This window comes from Peromyscus leucopus, chromosome 15, assembly GCF_004664715.2.
Source record: "Peromyscus leucopus breed LL Stock chromosome 15, UCI_PerLeu_2.1, whole genome shotgun sequence".
NCBI lineage: Eukaryota > Metazoa > Chordata > Mammalia > Rodentia > Cricetidae > Peromyscus > Peromyscus leucopus.
In genome coordinates, this window is record NC_051076.1 from 34,135,707 (window position 1) to 34,163,187 (window position 27,481).

The 27,481-nt window shown below is 45.0% G+C and overlaps 1 protein-coding gene across 1 annotated transcript; it reads right to left on the reverse strand.

Moving 5' to 3' along the window:
* Nucleotides 1–27,481, reverse strand: Dpt (dermatopontin). Its single transcript, XM_028864395.2, has 4 exons — nucleotides 27,112–27,481; nucleotides 16,296–16,421; nucleotides 4,054–4,161; nucleotides 1–1,113 (listed from the first exon to the last, which is right to left on the reverse strand). Exons 1-4 carry the CDS (start codon nucleotides 27,414–27,416, stop codon nucleotides 1,047–1,049), a joined length of 606 nt encoding a protein of 201 aa, XP_028720228.1. The 5' UTR covers nucleotides 27,417–27,481; the 3' UTR covers nucleotides 1–1,046.

Sequence of the window (27,481 nt, forward strand, 5' to 3'; positions counted from 1 at the left end):
TATTGGTATCGCAGTGAATATTGATACATTTATTTTTTATTGTGAAGAAGAAGGTACAAGTGGCTAGGGATAGAGATATCACTGGAGAAAGAAAGAGAGTGTCATCCCTGCAGAATTCACTTCCAAGCTCAGGGAAAAGGGAGGTGGATCCTTCAGGACCAGTTCAGATATGTGCCAGCAGCTCCCCCACGGCTTGTGGGGGTATGCCAGCCTTCCTAAGAATATTGGGCATGTTTCAAGCTGCTGATGGCCCAAGATCCCTTTTCTCCTGGTCACTCTTGTCTCCCCAAGTTCCTAATCTGAGTCCCATCCTCTTATCTTTCATTGTTTCTATCTTGAGACTGATTCTCACAGGTTCCCCTGACCATCATATTCATTTTCATTATTGAGTATATTGACATATGTCTCTGAATTGAGGAAGTTCCTTCAGCCTAACATCTCAGCTCGGTCCTCAAACCCTCCCACCTCCCCCTTTCACCTCCAAGTCACCTCTCTTCCATGGATCTTTACTTGGATCTTACTTCCAAGTACGTGTGGCTCCTGTGGAAGGAGAGAGTGGGTATGTTCCCTCAAAAGAGAGTGTGCCTCCCCATCCCAGGGGAGGTCTCTGGGTGTTGTCGCTCAAACAGACTTAACTGTAGAGCACCTTTCTCTCACTTCTCTCAACTCTTCCTTTCTCTCTCTCTCTCCAAGTTCACTAAGCTGAATTTATAGTGAGAACAGCAGCCAGACCTTGGCAGGTGCTCTCTCTGTGCGGCAGGCTGCGAGCATGCGGGCCCTGTATATGTGGTATGCAAGGAAGTCACCATCAGCAAGTGGAGATGGTCATTATGGAAAGTGTTGAAAGTGAGAAACATGACTTAATTGTGGATTTATTTATATGTGTGATCGTGGTGAGAAAGGCCCAGGCAGCCGACACCGAGGCTCCCATGTCAGGGAAGAGAGCAAAAGGAAGAACTGTTCTAATCAACACTAGCCTATATGACACGAAACCCCCGGGGTGCCTGGCCCCTTGCCCACTACCCGGATTTCTGTAGGTGGCAAATCTAAACATTTGCAAATTCGCAGTCATAATCGGTCATCCGGCACATTATGAACTTCCATTGGCGATCCCTGTGGGAGGAAAGCCAGAAGACGAATGTCAGTGAGAACAGAAAGAGTCGCTGCTGGGAAAAGCAGTGAAGGGCTTTGGCAGGATTTCAGAGCTGCAGGGATTCCTCACCTCATTTTCAAAAGACTTTGCAATGAAGTCTCCAGAGAACCAATGGGTCTGTAAGGTTAGATGGCCCCTTGCCGGCTACAGACCATATGGAGGCTCTTATTCAGGGCTGGAGGTCAGTTCTCCATGGCTGAACCTCCAAGGTGCCTCCAGGATTTACAAGTTCATGGCTCAGAGTAAATGCATTTATTAGCATCATCTCCATTTCATTGTGAAGAATCTTCCCTCTAAAAAGATTTCCCTGCCAACACTTTCTCCCCAGTACTCTCCTTGTGCTGGGATCCAGGAGATGCACTGTGTGTTTCCCCTTTGAAACCACATGTAAGGTGAGTGGGGCAACTCAAGACACAGAGTGAGAAAGAAAATGTCTGCTATTCTTGCCTATCAGAAAGGGAACAGCCTATTTAAGTGGCGGGATGGATTTGAGAGGGCATAGAACTGCTCGGTTTTGGAAAATATGGTGTGGATACATGCGTTTGCTAAGCTTAGTACCATGTTCTTTTTTCAACCACTTAATAGAAATGTAGGGAATATCTATGACACATAGCACTCCTGTGGTCTGATACTATTTAACAATGACAGTAACCATTGTCACTGTGAAGTCCCTAGTACTTCCAGTGTGTCCAGCCCTGCACTAGATGCTGGAGGATGACTTGTACCTCAATAATCCCCACAGTGACTCATTGTTTTGTGAAGAAATAGGCTCGGTGGAGTAAGACCTGCTTTAAAGGATTACAAGTGATAGATGATGACATCAGATCTCAAGTGTGCTGGCCTCCAACTTTGGTCTTTCTCTTATACCACTCTGCTTCCATTGCCAGGGGCCTGTAAGGCCACCAGAGGACACAGCTGTCATGCTCTTTGCATAATCCCAGTAAAGTGTGGAACTACTTTATCCATAGTCAACCAAGCAATTTCTTCCAAAGCACACGCTTTTCTCCTCCCCTTTCTGTCTGCCAGGCTTCTTTCTAATTCAGTGTATCCTATACACTATGGCTGACAGTACCTGCATCTAGCTTCTAAATGGGAAGTGTGTGGGGATGACCATGCTAGTCTAGGTAGGGAATGGGGATGGTAAGCAAATAGCCCAAGGCCAGCTTCCTAATTCTGAGTCTGTTTTTTCCAGCTTGTCTATGCCGAGTCATTGGGGATAGCATTCTCCAGCACATCTTTGAGGGCCTGGGGGAATGAGCTGTGCATTGATATTTGTTCTTGCAAAATTATCCGTAGAGGATCTGGCTTGCTTTAAATGATTAGCAAGCTGGTGCAGTGTGTGTTTTCCAAGAGAATTTAATTATCACAGCTAAGAAGGCAGTATCTATGCATGAGGAAGATAAGAAAGACCTCGGGGCCAGGCATTTGTGTTGTTCATTTAAGGGGAGTTAATGGATGCTAAGAGAAATTTAGACTTGGACTGAAAAGAATCAAGGGGTCCAACCAGGTTCTGTTTTCCTTCCCAAATAGTACCTTTTGACTAGGGGCTAAGTGGCTCCCATAGCATATTTGGCAATGACTGCAAAGAGTTTTGCTTATCACACTGAAGGTATCTACCAGTGACACTTAGTGGGTAGGCCTAGCACCTAGACTCACAGGACAGACACCTGCAACAAAGAATTATCTCACCCCCGATGAGAAACTATTCCAGGAGGAGACTTCCATGAGTGAGTTGCATATGGAAGGGAAGACCTTGCTCTGACGGAATTTGTCCAGTGGGGTTGAGGGCAAGCATATCATCTTCAACAGAAATGAAGAAACAAAGCTGTGCAACTTCAAACCACTGAATATTGGTGACTGCACCAAAATTACATGGGCATGCTCATTTTATTTTATCTGGGAGGAGGAGGGATTCATTTGAAAACAATCCAGAGACACCCCGCATCTGAGTCTTCAGTGACTCTATACAATTTATGTAACTAATCATTTCCAAGCCAGCAAGAACTGGCCGTTTCAACTGCCAAAAAATATTTATTTTACACCAATTTTGGGTGATATTCCTTCATTACAGTTTTCATTTCCTGTTATATTTTTAACCAGAAAACTCAGAACCAATTTCCCCTTTAGCCTGGGGAATCTTCAGGAGCACTGGACACTGGTACTGTGTTCTGAACTTGGCAGCCATCGTGTTACTCAATGGTATTAGAATTCCATGTTCTTATATATAGAACTGAATGGTATTGTTCCTTTCTGTGGGGGGACCAGTGAGAGGTTCCATCTTTGAAGCAAAGAGTGTTCCTCATCACATATCTGCTCCTTCCTTGATCCTGAATTTCCCAGCCTCTGGGACTGTGAGCAATAGATTTCTGGTTTTTATAAATTGTCCAGTCCCAGGTGTTGTGTTCGAGCAGACTGAACATACCAAGAGAATGGATTTTATGTGTTCTTCCTTGCCAGTCTCCTCCTCTGCTTTTCTATCTCCCTTCCTACAGTTCTAAGTGGCGAACACACAGAGGCACAGGACTAAGAGAGTCCAATTTGACAGTCAATACTCTTTCCATCCTTCCAAACTGTTATTGACATGCCAAGTGCTTTCTGAAGTTGAGTGAGGAATTGCTCAGAACAACAAGGGATGCTGATATCAAGTTTGGGACTCTGCTATGGAGTAGGCTGGTATCTGTCCTCCTTGGAAAGGTCACACTGCCTAGTGCAGCAGTTCCTGAGGACTCTCACTTCTCAGGCTCCCGCTACTGAACCAAACCCACAGTTAATCCTTGACTAAGCAGGACACTAACACATGGAGGTCAGTTGGTAAAAATACCCACAGTCAGGATCTCGGCAAGGAAGGAATCCACACAGCTCTAACCCGGAGTGTACTGGGAAAGGGTGACCCTCCTCACCTTTCCACCGCAGAGAAAGTGGTTGTTGCTCCTCGCATGTAGTAGTCATAGTTATAGGAAATCATGTCCATTTCTTCTCCATAGTGGCCTGGATATTCTGTTGTCAGCCTGTGTGGAGAGAACAAAGGGTTGGAACAAACAGAAGGCTAACACGAAGGAGGGGGAAAGATCTTAGGCAATCTGAACTGGAGTTAAAGATGGTTTCTGTCAAGCCCAAATGATAGACGTCTTCCATTCCTCACCTTCCTTTCCCTAGCCATTGGACTGTACACTAAGCACATGAAGTAACAGCAACTAGAACCAAAAGACATGCAGAAGACTCCCAGTCTTTGAAGACATGCTGAATTATCTCCATTCTCTTCAAGGCAGCCTGTTTCAAATTGGATCATGACTCATTATTGAATCATAAAATCAATTGAACTGATTATGACTAGCTCTCTAATAGTTTATATTGATTGTCAGCTTGAAAGAGTCTCGAGTCATAATGGAGACAAACCTCTGGGCTTGTCTGTAAGGGAATTTTCTAGATTGGGTTAATTGGGTAGGAAGAGCCACCCTAAATGTAGACAGTGTCATTTCATAGGCTGGAGTCTTGAACTAAGTAAAATAGTGAAAGCAAGCTGACATCAGTATTCATGACTCTGCCTTCTGACTGGATACAGTCTGGAGCTGCCTCCACCTCCAGATGCCATGACTTCTCCGCCCTGATGGACTGTACCCTGGCACTGTGAGCAAAGAGAAAACCTTTCCTCCTTAAGTTGCTTTGGTCATATCTTTTATTATAGCAATGAGAAAAATAACTGATAGATGGGTGTAAAAAAGAATACAACACAAAGTATCCAGTCACGTGGTGCATTGCCTGCAATAGACTTTGTGTGTGAAAACTATTCAAATATATACATATACATATATACACATATATATATGCACTGATTATGTGTATATATCATGTGATAGTTTAACACACATCTTATCATGACTAATAACAGTAATCGTGTTTGAAATACCTGGCTAAAATGTGAGCTTTGCAAAGGTACAGCTCTGTCCATCGCCATTGTTTCTTTGGCAGCTCAAAGAGTTCTGGCTATCATACAAATATTTTCTGAATAAATAAATGGCTTTGGGAGAGCAATTTCATTGCTTTCCTGATCTATTGAAAATGAGAGCTGTCTTGGACATTTTCACTGCAACTAGTGAAAGTCTGTGTCATATAATTACGAGAGGCAGGTGTGGAATCATTAGATGATATTCTTCTCCTCTCCGGCCAGCATTAGCACCTCCATTCCCTTTTCTAATTCTTCCTTTTTTATTCTCAAAGATCGAGTCAATCATAGGACAAATTTAGACTCCCCTGGTTCTCATAAAGATTTGCCACTGGGATTCTTCAGGACCAAAATAGGTCCTTTGAGCATTAAAAAAAAAAGGCACCAGTGTCTTTCTTGAGACAGGTCTCATGTAGCCTAGGCAGGCCTTGAACTCACTATGTGGCTAGGGTAACTTTCAACTCCTGATATTTCTGCCTTTACCTCCCAAGGGCCAAGATTACACACACAGAGACACACACACACACAGACACACACACACACACACACAGACACACACACACACACACACAGACAGACACAGACACACACACACACACACACAGACAGACACAGACACACACACAGACACACACACACACACAGACAGACACAGACACAGACACACACACACACACAGACACAGACATACAACAACAACACAACACACACACACACACACACACAGCCCACCACCACCACCACTCCTGGATTCCTTCTGTATCCCCAGGGATGCTCAGGAAACAGCTAATTTGTCAGTGTTGGTAATGCTGTTTGATTTGGGTCTGCCAGGCCATTGTGTATTGAAGATAGGAAGATCTTCCTCTCTGCAGTCTCATGGCCTTTCATTGAAACTGTAAGGATTTTCACAATATCCTGATGGACGAATTAGAAGGGCTGATGGGAAGGTCTACAAGGAGTGCTTAGGTATCTCAGGCCAAGGTTGGCCTAAGGTAGTGGGGCCTGGAAATCCAAATTCTCTCTCTGGGCTTTGCCTAGTCATTCCTTTGCCTGCATGGCTCGTTCCCTTCTGTGCCTCGTCTTTCTTGAAGACACCACTAGGCCGGCCATCTTAGATACCAAGCCTGCCCCAGCATGCATGTTTACTTGGTATGTTCACGAAGGGAAAATTTCAAATCTCTCTTGTGCTTGTCCAGAGACCCTGAAATAACACTTCTTTTGTCTAACAAAAAAAAAAAAAAAAAAAAAAAAATCTGGCAAAGTGCTTCCTAGAAGGACCTAATCAGGCCTCATTTGGATCCCACAGGCTTGTGGTCTAAGGATTCGGTGACAGCCAGCACAGTTTACCCGGAGAAAGAGGGCGCTGTTGAGAACATGCACAATGTAAGTAGGATTTTGAGAGCGTTTCCCTCATTTCATAAAAACATCTCCTAGAACTTTAAAAAGCAGCATTTGGACACAATGCATAAAACTTAGTGACCGTGCATTTTTATTTCTGCTACAGCAATGTTGCATTAGGCTACGCCTCATTGCCGGAACTGGTTGGATGTTGTTTCTATGGACCCTCTGCTCTGTCTTCAGATCACTTGGATAGTTAAAAACATTCGGGATAAAGTGGGAAAGAGAAACTTGCATTTAAGATCAACACCAAAAAAATCTTGAATTCCAGAGGGACAAACAGTTCCCTGATGCTTCCTCTAGGGATGATTCATTATTCACTGTGTCTTGAGCAGATGGGGTCTTCTGCTCAGGTGGGCAGGTTTTTCTAGGAAGCCTCTCCTATGGTGGCAGAGTCCTCTGTCCAGTAAATCTCTAGAATTTCCCGGAGAAGGTGAGGTGTGCAACACTGGTATATTTCCATCTTGGTCCCAGCTAGGTTTAGTTTTAATTTTTAGTTGTGTTTTCTTTTGTTTTCATCATAAAATCAGGAGATCAAGTTTCTATTTTCTTCCAGAACCTTGGATTATGGGAATGGTGAAGGAGGCTGGAAACTAAAAAATATGGAAGTAGAAAAGGACTCAATCATTGGTAGTTTGTGAACCTTCCAATCACCACCTACAGCAAGAATTTCTGTTGTAATTCAGCCTAGGAGTCCATATTTTTAGTTCAATAGGTCCATGTTCATTTTTTTCTTACTGACATCACACATACACACACAATGTCCTAATGAATAAAAGGAGCCCTGGTAACAGTTCTTGTGGGAGATAAAAGGCTTGAACCTGACAGAGCTAGAACTGAGACAAAATTTACATACTTTTCAGAAAGTTAAAAGAGGCCGAAGGAAACAGGATGATCATATTTTATTGGACGTGGGGTTTGCTTTCTTGCAGGTGGGAGAGGATTCCATGTGGTTTCAGCTTTCTTGTGAATTACTGTGTAGTTTCAGACAGCTTTTTGGCAAAGTCACTCACACGGAGCATTGCCACACATTCCTAGCCCAGCTAAAATGATCCATTAAGCCTGAGGCTTGGCAAGATGAAGGGGAGGACAATATATTAAAGAAATGAGTTTATTTTAAAAGTACTTCTGAGCATTACAGGGGACCATGTTTACTCTCTTTCAGTTAAAAAAAATCACTGTGTGTATGTGTATGCATGTGTGTATATGCATTGTGTGTGTGTATGTGTGTGTGCATGTGTGTATTGTGTGTGTGTGCGTGTGTGTGTGCATGTGTGTATATGCATTGTGTGTGTATGCATGTGTATCCACATGACTGGGTATACGCTCATTTTCCCTACCACTTTCAGTAAGTATCTATTGGGGTACAGTTTCTCGCTTTTTGTTCCAAAGCTTAGAGAACTTGACATCTTACACCTTGTACAATTTCTTGTGTCAGATAGAGATGAACAGGATGGAGAGAAATTAAATGATGTCTTAAATATGAGCAGCTGAAAATTAGGTTTAACTGAAGAAAAATTGACATAGGACTTTCCTATCCATGATACTTCAGTCACTGAAATTGTCAACAGATGCAATTGGACTCAGTGAACATTTGCTGACTGCATCATAGGATGTCGGGCATGGAGATCTCTTTGAAGCATCGCTGGTACATGGCACCATACACGTCTTTTATGAGCTGGTGTTCACGGGGATAGAGACATCCAACAAGTTTAGACCTGATGTGTCAGGATTGGCTTACACTTTACATTTAGGTCAGAGCAGATGATAGTTTCTGACAGGTAAGTCACTGGGAACTTTCTTAAATATCCCAGTCTATTCACGATCAAGCCACTTGCATAATGCTGTCCCAGGCACACAGTAAGGAATGAGGATACTCCAGGGTAGATGACTTTGTTAGTGCCCTAACATTCTTAATACATGTTATATCAGAACTTGTGTCAACTATTTTTGCAAAGACAGAAATGATAAAACCCAAATGAACTTCTGAGTAAAAAATAAAAACAAAAAGACGCTGGCAAAGAAGCCATGTCCTCTGTGGTCACAAACGTGTTCTTCTTTGTGTAGACAGGCTGGATTCTGGGGACTTGGCCTGTGACAAGGAACATCAAATGTTCATGTCTATCCTCTGTGGCATTTGGGGGTTTCTATTTCAAACAGTTCAGCTACGTATCACCACACAGGGGAAGCATAGTTCCCGGGATGTCTTCGACTTAAATTAGAAGGGGGGAAGTCCCTGAGCTTTTTTCAAATTGCTCTTTTGGAAGTGAGCCTCCAGCTCTTGCTTTAAGCCCAGGCAGGGCTGGTCAGCGGTCACATTCATTTTGATTACTGTTGACTGTCACCAGCCATATTATCTCCTGGCTACCCTGGCCTGCACATCAGCAAGGACAGCTTCACCTCCAACTTCTCCCTCTCTCTAAATAAGCCCCTCCCCCTCACCATCGTCTATTGTATCTGTCTAGTGCTTGATCTGCGTTCTTATTTTCTTCCTGTGTTGAGAGGTAGGGAGCTGTGCACTATGCAAATAACATGGGATGTGGTGGTAGTTAGACCTTTTTGAATCAAGCTCACTCCTTTAAAGAAAGTTACAACATCTGTACCTCAGTTTCTCCATGCGCACAGGGAAGATATGATAAATAAGGCAATAGAGTCATTCACTGTTAGAAACTTCTCCCAAATCTGTTAATTGTAGTTACATTATAGCCATTCGCCTTCAGTAACGGACTGTTAAAATGAATGAAGAAATGATGACCGCTTTTAGAGTCCTGTGGATAGAAGTGGACTTATCTGTAATCGAGAGGTTTGCTTTGTTCTAAGTAGCTCACAGCTTGGGTGTACTGATATTCAGACAATCAGCTGCTTCTCTGAAATGTCTGTCTTTGAAGTCTGAACACAAGGGAGGCATCTCTGATATGTAGGCAGCAAACAGACATCAGCGTTATAAACAGGGGTCAGTAACTGTGGCAGCGACCGCAGCTGATGAAAGGGACAATTGATTTTGCTCAAGCTCAGAGGAGCTGTGGTCCGCCAGAGAGAGTGTGTGCAGTGTGAGGAGCTGCTTGTTAGTGGAGAACAGGCACGTCCAAATTCAGTGTGCACTCATTTAAAAGGTAACATCCTGGTTAGTTTTCTCGAGCTCTGGGTACCTCCACCTCTGCAGTTACAGCTCCTAGCTCGCTCAGGGCAATCAGTGTGGAAACTTCCCCTTTCATTAGGCCTCTGGGCCAGGTGTTACAGGAGACCGTTCAGTCAGGGTGGAGTGACAGACTCCCAGATGGAGGGAAGGCCTATGAGCTCATTCCTGACTTGCACACAGCGTCACAGGGGATGGTCTTGCCAACAAACCTCATCTTGTGTTAATACCTGAACAACAGGACGTGAGTTTACTATTCTCTTTGCCTGGATCATTCACAGTGGAAGGGAGGAGACAAATGCTCTCCTTAACTGAATTTTGTTGTTGTGAACTAGAGATGCCCAGGAATTTAGCGAAGCTACTCTCTGCCTTATGACCGGGACACGAGGAGGGGTGGAGGCCGTGCTGGAGAATACTGAGTCTGATGACGTGGGAAGCCAGGCTGAAAGGCAACGTAAAGGTCATTTAAACATGTGACCTTGTCCAAATAGATCACTCAACAAACCAATTGGGCAGCCAGAGTTCCAGAGAAGAATCATTTAGAGAAAAAAAAACAGTTACTCAGTTCAAAACCCTCCATTCCCAGGATGCATTGTCCCCACCCTGCTGGCAGACTGGCTGGGATGGGACCTGCAGCAGCTGGAGCTGCTTGAGGACAGGGGATGGACGCAGAAGGTCTCTAAAGGTTTGTGGCTCCCTTGTTGGCATGTGTTTGTTGTTTGTAGACCATTGGACTATGAATGTGGATTCTTCCATCTAAATAAATATGTGTTCCATTTATATATTCAACCCGTCCAGTGGGAACCGATTAGTAACGGCATGTCTGCATCTAACAGGAATTCACTTTCTTGCCAGGTTTCACTGATGCTGTGATATCCAAGGAGACACTGCTCAGGCTGAAATCAGAACAGTAACTTGGTTCCCACCAAACAAATAAATCCCGCACGCATCTGGGAGTTGATGATGATTTTTTTTTTTTTCTCTAGTTCAGCAGGATGATATTTCTGAGTCTCTAAATATTTGGAAGTACAGAGATGGCAGCCATACACTTGACAAACTTCACATGTATGCTGCAGAGAGCTTTTTAAAGTCGAAGGGGACCTGGCTGTAGTGGAGCATGACTATGATCCCCGCGCTCTGAGGACATTGAGGCCAGAAACGTCTGCTGAACATTTGAGGTTTGAGGAAATCTTTTTTTTTTTTTTTTTTGGTTTTTCGAGACAGGGTTTCTCTGTGTTGTATTGGTACCTGTCCTGGAACTCACTCTGTAGCCCAGGCTGGACTCGAACTCACAGAGATCCACCTGCCTCTGCCTCCCGAGTGCTGGGATTAAAGGTGTGCACCACCACCACCACCCGGCCGAGGAAATCTTGATCTACGAAGTAAGTTCCAGACCAGCCAGGGATACATAAAGCAAGGGTCAAACAAGCACACAGGGACTGGAGAGAGATGTCTCAGTGACTCCAAGTACCCATTGTTCTTAAAGATGACCAAAGTTCAATTCCAAGAGCCCACACAGGGTGGCTTACAGCCTCCTTGAACTCTAGATCTGAGGGAGCTAATGGTCTCTGGATTCCATGAGTGCCTGGACACTCACGTGCACAAGCACAAGCATACACAAGCGCGCGCACACACATGCGCGCGCATGTGTGCGCGCGCGCGTGCGCGAGCGCACACACACACACACACACACACTCACGAAATGAAATAAATCTTTAAAACAAACAACAATGAAAACAAAGTAGGAGGAAAGGTCCATCCCTTCATGTGTCTAGTTCTTCCATTTAATTCAAGTTAGTGGAAGTGAAGTAAGAGCAGTTTTCAGATGCAGGGATCACCAGCATTTCACTGCAGGGTGCTAGAACACAGTTGTCAATTCACTGAGCAGGGCGGTTAAAAGGATCAAGCAGAATACTGAGTGCAAAGAAAGGTTGTGTCAACTACTAAAAAGTCACTCTGTCGATGTTAGTGGCACTATGATTACTGCTCTTCAGGGCTTGCAGCATGCAGCTATTCTTTTGACAGCTTTTATATTAAGGGCCAGGCAGTACAGTGAGGTGCTGAAGGAGTGAGAATTTATGACCTTGGGGCTTCCTTCAATTTAGAAAGGTATAATATAACACCATGACTCAGGCAATCTAAAGATCCCACGGAAGCGTCTAGACACCCTGGGAACAGTGAGTCATAGGCTGTGTTCTATGGCGTTTAGTGCACGCTCATCCAGCCACCGCTCTGAGGTCTCCTTGGGAAATGTACCACTTCCACAGGCCACTGTATGAACTCCCAGGTCTGACACTGTGCTGTCTGAGGTAGAGCCAATCGGGTTGAAGCACTCATTTGTGGAGTCGGCTTCAGAACTGGCTTGTGATGTTGTTCTCTGTACCCTGTGATTCTGACCAGTGGTGATATATCTGGACCTGGGGCCGGGTGAGGGACCATGAGGGGTTGGGGGTTAGGAGCACAGGCTGCAAGGTCACTGAAGACCAAGACTTGAGGGTAAATTTTATGAAACCTGAAGGATTCTTTCTGTCAACTCCAGCAAAGTTGCTCATCTCACTTTGACCATTGTTAATTAACCAAGGTTCTCTGCTCCTATACACACCTTTCCGTAGTCATTAAATTCTTAGTATTATAAGTGATGGGCTGCATCTAAGGAGAATCTGGGGAGTCATTTTTAAAGAGAAAAATGGGCATGTAATATTTGTGGGCAATCAAGCCAGATGACATGGTAGTCTGGGACATCATTAGATCAATAATCCATGGAACTCAGTACACAAAGACTTATCTTTATCAGGCCTTGGCACCCAAGTAAACAGGGTGAGCGTCAAGCATCAGCGCTCAGCGTGTTGACACACAGTACAGAAATCCTGAGAAGACTGGCATTAGGGGAGCTTTATATGCCTTCTCCTTTGTCCCAACCCTCTCTCCATCCATCCTCAACCTCTGGCGTCAGTCAGCTTTTCTAAAGCCCGTGAGGCTCAAGCAGTTATCTGCCTGATGGCTGGAAGCCTTGGGCCCTCAGCCCATTGTTCCCTGTTGTTCTGTTTGTCCAGGACCCCAGGCAGCAGCTGTGACCGCCTGGCCCCAGACACTGCGGCCTCTCTCATTCATCCTGGCAGAGACCCCAGGCTCTCACTGTGATGGAAAACATGGCTGGCTCAGATCACTCTTCCTCTTCCCGGGGAAGAGTGACTCAGGGCACCCCTGTTCCTCCTCTACATATCCAACTCCTCTCATATGTTCTGTTTTCTGAAAGGGACACTGGGTCTTGCTGGGTGTTTCTGGATAGGGTCTGCCCTTGAAAGGCCGGTTAGATGGCCTCTCCTACAGTTGGGAAAGTGGAGGGGACTCTGCTTTAAAACAGGCCAGCTTTGTGTAATCATAGCCAGTGCAAGAACAGGCTCCTGTGATGTCCTTTAACCCTCTCGCTATATATAAAACCAGGAAGTAGGCCGAAGTCTTCATTAATTGAGCAAATGTGAGTGTCTGCTATGCACCTGATGTCATGAAAAGCCTTCGGGACCTGAGGAGAGACATCGGCCACTTAAACAGCTCACCACACACGCATGAGGACCTGAGTTTGATCTCCACCACCCATGTCAAAATCTGAGCATAGTGGCTCACACCAGTGACCCCAGCACTGGGCAATCTGAGATAGGAGGACACCTGAGGCCCACTGGCCTGCCAGTCTATACTAAACACAGCAAGACCCAAGTCCCAGGGAGAGACTCTCTCAGACAACAAGGCGATATCTCCTTAGGAGCTATATCCCAGGTAGATATTTAGCATCCACACACATGTGCACATGCAACTGAACACATGTTCATTTACACACAGACAAACACACACATAGAAAAATATGTAAGGGAACTGGAGAGATGGTTGAATGGTTAAGAGCACTGACTGCTCTTTCAGAGGACCTGGGTTCAATTCCCAGCTCCCACATGGCAGCTCACAACTGTCTATAACTCCAGTTGCAAGGAATCTGACACCCTCACACAGACACACATGCAGGCAAAACACCAATGTACATAAAATACAAATAAATAAGAAAGAAAGAAAGAAAGAAAGAAAGAAAGAAAGAAAGAAAGAAAGAAAGAAAGAAAGAAAGAAAAGAAAGAAAGAAAGAAAGACATGTAAAAATTCTTTTTAAAGGCTTTGCATGCATTAGTACAAAGATCTCCATGAGCACAGAGCTTGTACTGCAGAAGTGTGAGGGTGGGGATAGAGAATAAAAAAAAAAAAACCTACTTAAGTTAACAACAACAACAACCTATTTTCTGAAAAAAAAAAAAATTACCTTCCTCCGCATGTCCTCCAGAACCACTTAACTGCACACCCAGTTGACAGGTATTAAGAAACCACTTATGACTAGGAATATGGCACCGTCCTGGAACATCTGCTTTGAATGCTGGATCCCCAGCACTGTAAGAAAACAAGAAACTTCTGCCCAGGGCCCAATCTCTCTTCTCTCTCTCTCTCTCTCTCCTCTCTGTCTCTGTCCCTCTCCCTCTGTCTCTTTCATACACACACACACACACACACACACACACACACACACACACACACACGAGAGAGAGAGAGAGAGAGAGAGAGAGAGAGAGAGAGAGAAAGACAGAGAGAGACAGAGAGAGACAGAGACAGAGAGACAGAGAGACAGAGAGAGACAGAGAGAGACTGAGACAGAGAGATACACACAGAGAGACTAAGATCCAAGTACTGTGTTAGACAGACACTGGATACAAAGATCAGTGTTTTTTCTTACACCAGGTACTCAAAGTCTAGGTAGAGAGAGGCATCCATACATAAATAGAATGTCACAGTGTGCTGTCCCAGAGACATCCGTGAAGAGTCTGGGCTGCCTACATCTGAGCCTCCAGCTGCCTGAGGATGCCTACCCTCTCAACTACAGACTGCAAACACCTCATCTGGGCCAACACTTCAAACACCCCTCGGGCCACACACTGACACTGTCTATGATGTATTCCTTCGGAGGTTGAGAAGATAAAAATCTTGCTAAGGTGGTAAATGCATCACTAGGCTGATGACTATTTTTGCTTGCTCATTTAGACACATCATTCACCTTTTAACTGGCTCTGAATGCCTTGCTACAAAGGCTGCTCACTGCAATGTCGGGGGAGCCATTCTCTTGGCAGATAAGAAAGGGGGGATTGGTTCATCCTTACACCCCCTCTCTGCTTTAGAACCTGAGTCCTCTTTGCAAACTAGTATCTGGATTGCCCTTTGGCTACCACACCTCTGAAGTGAGGATAGTGTGAGGACCCACCACAGCCTCACAGATCTCTCAGTGCTTTGAATTTCAACCTGCATTTCAGGGGTTCTGAGAAACACGCCCATGTTGGGGAGTTTGGAGACTCCTGGCATTCTTCACACACTTTTGCATAAACTGGGTAAGTAGGTTTTCCTCCAGATGGCAAACTGTCGTTTTCATCAGTTTTTGGAAACACACTAAATAAACATTTTCAGAAAAGTAACCGTGACCTTCTGAGAACAGGACAGTTAGAGTGGGGAGCAGAGGAAAGAGACTGCAGTGAAAAGTAGCCTGGAGGCTGCAACCAAAGATTCCCCTTGCCTTTCCCAGCATTCCTTGGGCCCAGTATAGCATGCAGATCTTTAGTCTTTAATGCGGGATCTGCCTGGGCTGAATCAGCAAGCAGTCTTTGACATGCCTGCTCACCTGCTGTGGTGGGGTAAGAAGTGCTTTACCTAAGGAATTTAGTGAAGCTAGAGATTTCTGCTCCGTCATGCAGCTTCAGACATTGGCCAACTTTGAGCTGCTAATTTACTGTCTTTAGTTCTAGAAGAAAAGTGCTAAGGTTTTGGAGTTGAGGGTCTCTAGAGACATCGTGCACCTCTGGGGCATCTGTGGAGTAGCCCTGTGATCACAGAGAACAAACAAAACCCTCAAGGCTGTCCTCCCAAGCATCAGACTAGAGAGAGACAAATCACTTGAGTGAGGCAAGCTTCCAATGTTGAAGGTTTAAATGCCTGGATTGCTTGGGGAACCAAAGAATCTGGGCTAAGCTGTGTTGCTCACACCGGGTGTGAGGTATCAGGGTAAGCAAATGTGTATGGACTTCCATAGGCAATTGGAAGCAAAGTCAGGAAGCACTTGGCTCTGGTCCAGGGAGAGAGAATCAAATAGGACACCATAGGCTGTGGCTGTCAGGTGACTCAGGAAACACCAGCCTCACTTTGCTGTTGCTGATTTTGTTGTTTTGCTTTCTGTCTCTAACTCTCTCTCTCAGACTGTGACCCAGGAGAGACTTGGTTACTCCTGGAGGTGCTGCAGGAATATGGGTCCCAAACAGACTTGGTTGTGAGGTGACATCAGCATGGGAGAAGGAAAAGGTACGGGCAGGAGTCAGTAGCCTTCAGCTGCTGGGTGATGTTGGCCAGCCACTGCCTTCCTGCATTGTTCTGTCTCTTTCTTATGGCAAAAGAGGGGTATGGGAACATTGAGCTGGATGACCTGTAGGGTTCCTGTACGATAGTCTTCCTTTGCCATTCATTCTCTTACATATTCTAGCTGCTGTTTATCAAGCTGGTTTGTGACATCATGGGCTTACTTGAAGGACCAGATCATGGTAGGCTCCCACATCCCCCAGGAGCTATGAGGAATGAGGTTTAGTTCCCAGACTCACCAGCAGGAATATGGACATCTCTTGCTGTAGCGACAGCAGTAAAATTGCCACTCCCGGTCCAGTACTGACTCGAAGTAGCGGCTCTGGAAGCCGGCCACCAGTCCATTGTTGGAGCAAGTCTGGTACCTGAAGAGAAGAGAGCGTCAGGGCACTAATGGATGCAGACCCCTTCCTCAGACCCCCCTGACACAGTCACACACACTCTCACTGATCCACATCCCTGCAGGTTATTCCATTTGATGCAAAGGATAGATGTTGTATGGTAGAAATTACATGCTCACCGTTAAAGCTCAAATGAATGAGCACATTTCCGTGGAAGGATGTTTGGGAAACCCTGTTCCTGATGACTCTCCATAAATGTATGGTTAGATGAAAGGATATTTATGAATTTTACAATTGAGGATGCTATAAGTCATTTTACTTGAATTTAAACTAGAAAGCTGACAAAGAGCTATGATGAGTTTTTGAACTTCAATTAAACATTTCACTGTCCTTCCTACAACAGCACACAGTATAGATAGATCCAGGGACTGTCCAGGGGGAACCTAATTGGATGTCTAGGATCATAGTTAGCATTCTCTCTGTATATCCAGAAATCTTCCTACCACCTCCAAAGTGGGTCTCTGAATTCCACCCCTAGGACCTATAGGCAGGCCAGGGACATGGAAAAACTCCCCACAGAAAATCCGCAGACCAACTGAGTTCAAACTCCCTCCAAGGGCTCCTTCCCTGTCCTATCAGTCCTGATTCCATCAGTGCGGCGAGTCCTCCACTCTTGGTCTTTAGTTGGAGGGAAGTTTCACTTTCATCTGCCTGTGTTCCTGTCTTGGAACTCACCCTTTCATCTTTAAGGCATCTCCCTAAATGAGGAACAGTGCCGTGTGGCTCTTCCTCCTCTGTCCCATCTCTGGACCTCTTCCCACCCTTTCTCCTCATCACACACTGCCTGAAGGTTTGGCACTTTCTGCTGGGATGGTGGGCATGTTTTCTTCCTGGCTGCAGAGCTTCCTCACCTTATGCAGAACATGATCGTTTGTAAGTTTCCCCATGCTGTTTTCTGTTGTTATAACTGATGAACAGAGGAAGAGTGGTGTTTTGTTTAGTTCATGGTTCTGAGGGTGGGAAAGTCCTAGAGCATGGTGTTGGCATCTGGTGAGGACCTGTTTACCGCACCATAGCATGGTGAAGGTCATCACAGGTCAAGACAGAGCAAGGTGCCAGTTTGGCTCTTTCTTCCCCTGCTTATGGAACAACTAATTCCATCATGGGATTCTTATCTGTTTCCTATTACCTTTCAAAGGACATGCTTCCAAATGTCATCCACGCATGAATTCAGGGATTAAGCTTACAATATATGAACTTTAGAGAACATATTCAAACCACAATACATTTAGCTATTTCTGTGTCCTTCAGTTTCCTAGGTACCTGGATCATCAATCTATCACCTGTCATGTGAAATAGGAGGCAGTGGCCGATGGTATGTAGTCTGGAGCCTAGCAGATTAACCTTGAAAAGGGGGCAAGGAGTTCCCTGTCCTGACTACTGAGTGAGACCTCGTTGTGTCATTTTCTTCTTATTGATGGAAATTAACTCATCCATCTGTCCTTTTCATTCATTTATCATTGATGTGTGCATTCATGCACATGTATATTTAAATACACATTTTAATCCATTCAACAGCTTATTCTTTATTACTGTTCTGTTTCAACTCTGTACAATTTGATGAGAAAGGAATTGATAGGTGGGCGGGATGTTTGTTCAATCGTGTTCTCAAGAGTGGTAAGAAGTTCAGAGTAGAGAACTCAGCTGTATGAGATCAATAATGAAATCTAATATATAAATTGAAACTGATGGCTTTTGATTATCAAGCCTTTTTTTACCTCAAGATTATTGCCACTTTGGCCTTTCATATTTAACATGGACTACTACTGTCATAGTATGATGGAAAAGTAATGTTGTGTGTCTTCTAGGTGGGTCTAACCATCTTAGTTCCACATCAGTATGGGTATGAGGAAACCAGTGTAAGCTCTAAGAGTCATGGGCAAACCCCAAGGCCTTCAAAGGGAGAAGGCACAGCACACTGGTGCTCTATGTGACTTCCTGTTTTGTCGTCATTAAGCAACCGCCTTCCTCCAAAGCAGAGCCTTTTACTCCCCATCTGGGGTGTGGTTTTATCCACCATTGTGTTTTGTGTACTCAGATCCCTACAAGGAAAAGAGTTCCCACAGTGGTAGGTTCCCTTAAAGAAAATGAGTGTAGGGAGATAAGCCGACCTGTCTCAGGAAGGCCCAGTTCTGAAGGCAATCCACGTCTCCCAAGTTCTCCTCTGGCCCTCTGCTGACAGCCAGCCCCATGGCCTTGTGAAAAGAGTGCTGTCACTTTCCCATGGCACCTCGGATCACGCTTCCCTGTGAAGAGTAGTCGCACCCTACATGCTTCCAGCCCCCAGAACATTTGGAGAAAGGTCACCAAATAACGGCGCTCCTCCCCAGCTTCAGCTAGATTGCCTTCAGAGTTTGGTAGTGCAAGCCTGTTGAGAGTTTGGTGGTGTGGAATTGTTGCTTCCAGAACTGGACCTTAGTTGGGGTGTACATTCACAATGTGAAGATGGGCATGACAGAGTGATTATGATCCTAGGCGATGCTTCTGGACTAGTGTTCCATTGGTAGCCGAGTCATCTAGATCAGTTGTCAAGCCGTCTAATGACCTAGATTTTCCCTCTGTAAAGTGAGCATAATAAATGCTTATACTTGTATTCCTCTGAAAACCAAATAAGACAATGCATAGAAAATTCTGAGGATGCTGGTGTTTGGATGCTTATAAATCATTTACTATTGCTATTCTTTGATGTCGTCTACACAGCAAGCAGGAATCTACTTTGTGAGAGCAGCTCCCTTGTTGAATGTCCATAAAGCATCATACACATTTTCTGAGCTGTTGTGCCCCTAGGATGAAGCTCACTGAGACTGGAAGCTTTGGTCACTCTGTACAGAGATGTCCTATTATCTCTTATCACCCAAGTAGATAATGCAGTCCTTGTGGGAAAAGGTCATTTAATCTTTATTTTGTATTCCTCATAATGCCCGAGGCTTGTCCAGTAAATGTTTGATAGTAGAATGAATGAACACATGACCGACCTGCTGTCTCCTGATATCAGAGGCAGACTTAACTCCTAAGGGGGTTATCATGTGAGTCTTTGAAAGGCTCTGGAACTCCCTCTAACTTGTTCCTGTGGAAACTGGAGCACTGGTTCATTTTCCTGTTTTTATCTCGGTTCAGGAGCAGCCTTGTTGGAGGATGAAGGTACAAAACAAGTATCATCTTGCGCAATTCTCTCCTGCACTGTTTACACTCTCAGTCACCTTTTCAATCGCTTCTCATAAAACAAAGACTCCTGTGAACATCGGGCACAGCTGCAGAATTGCAGGCCCAGGCACAAGGCTGGTGAGAAGAGGTGAAGGTAACTGACAAGGCTGAGGGAGGGAGCTGGAAGCTTCTGGATTGTTCAACCTATTCCAACTCAACCAAGAAAAGGAAACAGTGGTACAATGACACAGTGAGCCTCTGATGTGCTTCAAAGCACAGGCTTCTCGCCTTTGAGTGGTCTGCAGAATAGAGCATCTGCTCCAAGGCTCTAGCTTTCTGCTAAGTTGTGGCGTGGCATTGACCCCAAGTCCTCAGCTGACTCCAAGGAAACGTTCCCCTGGCGCATGAGGGCCTGATGCCCTGCTACAGAGACTCTCCTCCCACTCTTTTCCATTGTCTCTTTGAGAATCAATTTCAGCTTCAAAAACAAGAGTAATATCAGTTCTGCTCTGCCTAAGACTGGGAGTTTTCTGGAAGGGAAGCCATAAGGCTATGACTCTTTCTGTGACAATAACATTTACAGGTGTGTTTGGAGGGAAATGGCCTTTCTGGAAATGATTTATCTCAAGGCCATCACCCTAGCAGCAGAGAAAAATTTCCCTTGTGTCTACAAGGATAACACAGAAATAACGGGGACGTGGGAGAACCTGTCCTGAGGAATCTACAGGTGGGAAGTCTCTTCCCCGCCTTGACCTGAGAATGCTCTTTAGAACCTCATTACATCACAGTGAGGCCACAGTCAAGTGGTGCCTGAAGAAACACAGCCAAGCTAGTAACCAACTGAAAAGGACCAACATCTTGGGCCTGTTTTATACCGAAACTTTCAGGCATGCTCCCTTCCAGGAAGTACAAAACAAACAAACACAGAAGTTACATCGTCTGCGCCTCAGCTGGACTTCCTGTTTTTATATGTGAGCTTCATCCATTCTGGGATGGTCAGAGAGGAAGAAGAGCTGGAGTCAGAGGTGGGAAGGGGGAGGAGGAAGCAGGGAGGGAGAGCACAGCTTTTCGGTTCTTCCCTTAGCTTTTCAGATGCTCTGTGGAGTTTTAGTTTTCTTCCTCCGATCTCTGCTAGCCCCTGTTCAAATGTGTAGAAAACCCAAGATCCCAGGGAATTAAAGATAGGATTGAGTTGGACATAGAGGGGGAGGCCACAGTACCATGTCGGTCAGTGGTGCTCACACAGCTTTTAAATCGATTAGTCTGATTGTGTTGGTCTCATCCCACTTCATCAACACACACGTACTTTAAGGGCTGTTAGCGGTCTCCAGCCTCATGGTTGGGAGGGACTAAGAACAGTAGACACAGTGGCCAACTCCCTGCACTGTAGGGACCATGTGATGCAGCCTTCTCAACTTTTCCAAATTTCTTTCCAATCCTTAAAGTGGATAATTATAGCATAGACGCAAGCTTTAGATTTTAATTCTGTTTTTCCTGGAATAATTCTTTGGTTACCATTAGCCGTTTAAAACACAGTCCACAGAATTTTCAATCTTTCAAAAAGTAGTCATTAAAGTCTGCTCTGTGCACAGTCTGGTCTCCTTCTTAGGGTGCTGGTATTGACAGACAGATGCTCTGATGGTGGAGACAGTGTGAACAGGAAGCAGAGTGGGACCAAGGACAGAAGAGCAGAAAAAGGGGAGACTAAGCGGGGTGGTGAGGTCATGACCTGGGAAAGTAATGTCAAGGCCATGGGTAGAGATAAAACTTAGGGGGCTGGAGAGGTGGCTCTGCAGTTAAGAGCACTGACAGCTCTTCCAGAGGAGCTGGGTTCAATTCCCAGAACCCACATGACAGCTCACACCCGTTGGCCACTTCATACATGCAGGCAAAATGCCCATCAATGCACATAAAAAATAAAAGTAAATAAATTATTTAAAAACTTAGGTGGAGGATAGACTGATTAATCTAAAAAAAACTTTGACTTTCTGGATTCTCTTAACTTACAATCCTTGGGGCCTCCTTGAGGAATAGTTAGAGCTGAATTCCCTCAAGGAGACATGCAACCAGCCTCAGAGAGTGGATACGAGAGAGTAAGAGTCAGTTTGGTCCTCCATTCCCTAGTAAGTCTTACACTTCTAATTCAGATGGATGTTTTCCTTCTTTGTGATGTATTGATGCAACCATCACACATTTCATTTAAAATAGTCTTCATCCAGCTGCCTCTCAGTGTAACACTGCAAGATTTTTGAAGGTAAATAGACCCTATCATCCTGCTGTGATGATGCAGACATGGTCTTTTAAAATAATGCCTAGCTGTATATATGTATATATGGCTTCTTCCTACTGCTCCTGGATATGAGTTCTGCTGTCTGACTCCATGTTTTAGGCTTGCAAGACTGTCTACTGGGTAGTAAGCAAAAATGACCTGTCAGATGGAAAGACCCATTATAGAGTAGGAGTCAGTAGAGACTACTCAAAGGGCCTCTGAAGAGACCCAGCTTATTTCATGAGATGTCCTTCTATCCTGAAAGTTTCTATGCAAGGGCAGCAAATGGAATTGACTGTGGGGGCTCATGACCATCAGTTATTAGAATACTTTTTAGCCTGTTGGTCTAATGCCTCCTCAATATCTATTAAACTGTGGTGAGTACTCAAGATACTTAAAGTTGTACATTTGCTATTCATAGAGTCTAACTGAATTATACACTTCAAAAGGCCAGGTGTCCTGCCACTCCAGATTTGTAACTTTCCAACTGTGTGTGATTTGTCTCAATGAGCCTCAGTTTCCACTGAATGTTCCCAATACTATTGTGGATACCAAATAAGATTGGACTGTGAGTGACTCAAGGGCACAGATTTGTGTTATTAATCTTCATATTCTCACAGTCTAGCAAATTTTATAATAACAACAGAACATGAATTAGGGCATGGGCCATCCAACTTTTACTGAGTTTGATGATTTCATTGACTTTTCAGTTGCTTGATCCTGAACTTTCATTTCTAACCATGGTGTAAGAAGATGGCTCTACATTCTCCCCAAGTCCCTTTCCAGTCTTGGGGTTCTTGGATACTGTTACATTCTGTTTGCATTTGAATTTCCCACTAAGCAAGTAGCCAGCCTGAATTCTTATTTTTCAACTTTTCACTTTGAAATACTTTTTGATTTAAAGATGACATAAGATTCACATCTGTCCTTCACCCAGCTTCTCCATTGCTACCTCTAATAACCCTAAATTCTAGAAATTATTATGATTTCATCAGTTTTTCCCACTAACATCCTTTTATTGGCCTAAGATTCAAGCCATAATATTATGTAACACTTAGTTCTTATGCCTTTGAAACAAAGAGTTTACTATGAACTCTTTTAGTTTACTGAAACAAAATTACAGGAGAATATAAATCTAACAATGAGTTCATCTTGTGGTAACAATGTGTGTCAACAATGCTCCATACATGTTTTAGAGATTCTTGGGGAACCATAAAAGACCACCCTGCATGTTGGTGGATACAGTAAGCCAAGATGAAATGCTGGGCACTGTCTTATAAATTTAGAAATACCAGAAATCAAGACTTAAGCAAAATAGTTTTCCCCAAGGGAAAATCTTCATTGAGGGTGGTGGAGATGCTGTCTGGGATTCAGGCTACATTAAGCACCAACTAGACTGATTTGGTCTTTTGGTATATATTTATTGGGGGCCTGCTATGTGCTAGCATTATTCTAAGCACTAGGAACACAGTAGTGAATAAGAAAAAGTTCCTAAGTTCATAGAGCTTATATTTAATGAGGGAAACAAATAATAAGGAAGTGCAGATCTAGCAGTAAGTATATTCAGAAAACAGAGCATATTGAGGTATAGAGGATGAAGGGCATTGGGTCAAAGGAAGTGAGCACTGTGCATTTGAAACACTAAGGATCATGAGCTGGGATGATTGCTCTGCTCTGCACAGCACATTGCAGATTGTGGAAAACAAAGATCCTGGCCAACATGTCTAGTGTTAGACTTGCATTGATGCTGCCATAGCTCTGTGGGACAGTTGCCCTTTCGTCTCCGTTCTGTTATGTGGATTGTCATTGATTAATTATTCAAGTATTCAGCTCTAATAAAATAGATGCTTTTAAAATGTCTTTGCAGATTCTCTGAAGCACAGGGAGTAGAAGTGGTACATTATACAGAACATTCTTCCTCCACATACAGACTGCACATAAACCTGGTTTGCCCAAAATAGGTTTCATCGAATTCCATATTCACTAAATTTTTATTGACTACCCTTAAATACGATGTTAAAATGATAGATGCTTGTCTTAGATGTAGATTTATTTTAGAATTCCCTTCTCCTAGAAACATCACGCCTTTATTTCTCCCCTCTTCTCTCACTCCCCCTCACTTCCAGAAGGAATTGAATACCTTAAGAGACAATACAGCTGAGAGGCGTGAAGAATCCTAGCTCAGAGACCCTTCCACCATGAGTGTTACAGTTCAGCTTCACACAACTTCCCATTCCATCTTGCTCCACACAAGACTTGTGTATCCCACAGCATATGCTAACCAAAATCAGAAGAACCCCTGAGAACAGACCTGACCCTCCCCCCTCCCCCGCAAGGCAAATATACTCAGAGGGGACTAGGTAAGGCCTCCTGGTCATCTTAGTGGTGGAACAGGCACCCTGCTTTAGGATGCCGTATTCAAAACAGTGGCTTTCAGCATAGACACCCGTGAGTAGCAGGACTCAGCTCTGAAAGCAGCACCCTGTAAAGATGGCTCCCCATTAGCGAGTTTTCTTCAGCAGATCCTGTGTACTGTCAAGTTTCTGTCTGTCCCTCCTGCCTCTTAAAATAAACCTGAAAGCTAATTTACTTACACAAGACAACCAAATTGCAGAAAAGTCACCACCAACTCCTCCCCAGAGCAGATTAACAGCCTGCAGCCAACAGGGGGTGGGGGTGGGGCGGCATTAATTGCTCCCCAGCCTGTGAGCAATCTCTTTCCTTCCAAATCTTTCACTGAGACTGGAGTCTGAACACGAAGTCATAATCGTCTAGGAGAAAATGCCCGGGGACTAATTGGTACCAGTTCTGGGCAGCTGGGTCCTGTGGTGAAGAAGCTGTTTCCCACGTTCATGACTCTCTAGCCCTGTGATTGGTGGAGATGGGGAGAAGCAGATAACGGGAGTGTGGAAGGAGGAAAGCAAAGATCTTGGATTCCAAACATCGAAAATGTAGGGGAAGAGGAGGGGAGAGAGGCGCGCCTATCAGCTTCACACTAGTTCCCCATAGGCAAAAACAAAACAAAACAAAACAAATCAGTTTTTCTTCTTTCTTTCCTTTTGTCCTTTCCCTTTCTTTTTTCTTTTTGTTTTTGGGGGGCTTTTTTTTTTACCCTTCTTCAAATAGTTTGGGAGTTCATGGCAAAGCAGCTGCAAATGGCCCCGTTTCAGACCAGCCAGCATTTGGCTTCTCTCCTCAGCTGGGTGCACACAGGGATCAAGGGACTGTATGCAAGAGCCGAGACACTCTGAAGGGAGCAGCTGCTTGGGGGGACCTGTTGGGATCGCAAAGTCTGGGGGTTCATCCTCCAAAGGAGGCAGCAGACAGACAGCTGAAGTGGGGGCCAAGGTCACACTGAGTTTTCTCATTAGCACCAGAACCCAAACCCCAGCTCTGACTCAGCCCAGGGCTCTCCCGTGAGCGTTTGGGCAATATTCACTGAGCGCTGTTCTTCTGCGACTCCAACAACAGGGTTAGAAAGAGGGCCCATTACGTGATGGTCCCCTGGGGTGGGTGGATTGGACAGATAGTCGCAACTAGGTCATTTCCACCCTTGAATCCAGGCAATGAGCCGGGCTGCTAAGGGACACTGGGGTCTGTCCTCAAGACAAACTTGGTCTCTGAGTCATCTATGTGTCTGAAGGGTTTTGGATCATTAAATCTGTTTGGCGGAGACAGAGAGGATGCATGGGGATGGCCTAACAAAGGCTGCTCAGGCAGCCTCTGCAGTTCCTCGGTCTTCACCCGCTTGTGTAATTGCTGTCTCCTCAGGCTGGCAGGCCCTCTCCTTAGGAGTGACACAAACTGACACCTTCCTCACTGAGGCTGGGCTTCTGCTGGGGTCTTGTAGATCTGACCTGCTCCCAGGATGACAAACGGGCTTGAGTGTGGTTCTGGGCCCCAGGCTCTGCTGACGAGAGTCCACCTGAGGTGGAGACAGCAGCCTCTTGGGAGCCCAAGCTATAGCTCATCCGATGTTCTTTAAAGTGGAGACTTCCTGGATCCAAAGCTTGTCTTAATAGCTGCGAGAAACCACCTTATCCCTCGACTGGAGTTTGGCTACCTACAGCATGAGTGATAGGCTTGTTTTAAGCATTAAATGAGATAATTGTATTAAGTGCTTGATGTGATGTATGCTCAAGGAAGCTCTCAATAAATGAGACAGTTTTTAATGATGCCCCCTTCTGTCCAGCTACTTCACTCACCGGTGCCGTTTTCTCCTGGATGGCTAGTAGTGTCACCACTAAGGTTGGATGTTGACCCCTCCAGCCCCTCACTCCACCAGTGCCTTGCAGGAGTCCCTCCCACAGTGGTCTTGCTCAGGAGATAGCAGAGGTGGCAGCCTTCCAGCTGGGCTACCTCCTCCCTCAGTCGGACTCTCCTAGGGTCAATCTCCACCCTCTCCCCAAGCCCTGAAATGACGGCTGTAAGTGACTGGTCTAGCCATCATTGGCTATGGAGACTGGCTTCCGACTAAATACCGGGGCTGGGACAGTCACACAGAGAAGCACAAGCTGGGACCAGTTCTACTCCATTGACTAGGGCAAAGGGCAGACGGCAGGAGAGCACCTCTAAAAACCTTTGGTGAACTATATCCTGGCAACAGAGGCTACTTTCAATCACAGGAGAGGGGAAGAGAAAGGGAGGAGAGGAGAGAGACACACAAAAAAATCTTAGTACTAAAAATTGACAGCTCCTGTTTCCTCAAAACAGCAGAGCGCTATTGGACTTCAAGCACCTTTGCTTCCATTTCTCAGTCCCTTTTACCCAATCACTTGCTCTGAATCAGTCATTTTCAGACTACTGGTGCTGAGGACCCAACTGTTCATTTTCTTCAGACTTCCAGAATAACGTTTTTGGAAAACAGTAAATCATTACAAAATGAAAACATCATTCCAACATCACAGCAATGCTCACTTTAAGTTCCATTAGAAATTTCAATTTTTTGCAGATTGATAAACATTCTATAGACACACACCCAGCCTGAAGGTCCCACTAAGCCTAGAGACGGCCTTTGAAGAAGTAGAACCACATAGAAGTCCGTCTTCCATGGGCGTAGCCTGCCCTGGTTTTCACCTTACAGTGTCATCTACATAGCAGCAGCCCTGCCCATGAAAGCATGCAATAATAGTAAGTTTAGAAGATGCCCAGGCTAAGAGCAATGCTAATCCTTGAGGACAAACTTCCCCATGGGGAACATGAACTGATGTTCCCATCCCAAGTGCACCGGCTGTTCCTTACCATTCCATGCCAGCCCTATTGATTTCTTCCCACCAGCATTCCGTGGGCTCCCCAAGGCTTTGGGGTGTGGGCATGCAGGCATAGTTCCATTGTCTGTCAGAGCCTTCCTTCTTGCTAAAGATGCTCCTCACGGCTACCACCACTTGCCCATGGGGACACTGGTAGCTGAAGCCTTGCCGGTTCAGATTCACCCAGCCATCATCACTGTAGTCGTGGTACTGCTGATATGGGTACCCGTAGTCCCCGTACTGGCCCCAGGCTGTGGTTACCAGTGGCAGAAGTACCCACAGAAGAGTGAGGTCCATACTGCCTGGCTTTTGGCAAAAAAATGTCACCCTAGGCTTTCAGGGCTGACTTTTATACAGCTGCC

Bases quoted from the DNA above. Each gene is read 5' to 3' on its own strand.
- Dpt (XM_028864395.2), bottom strand. From the start codon at position 27,416: ATGGACCTCACTCTTCTGTGGGTACTTCTGCCACTGGTAACCACAGCC. The intron at 4,162-16,295 runs GTGAGTCTGGGA...CTCTCCACACAG, and splicing joins AGATGTCCATATTCCTGCTG to GCTGACAACAGAATATCCAG. The intron at 1,114-4,053 runs GTGAGGAGGGTC...TTCCTCCCACAG, and splicing joins ACTTTCTCTGCGGTGGAAAG to GGATCGCCAATGGAAGTTCA.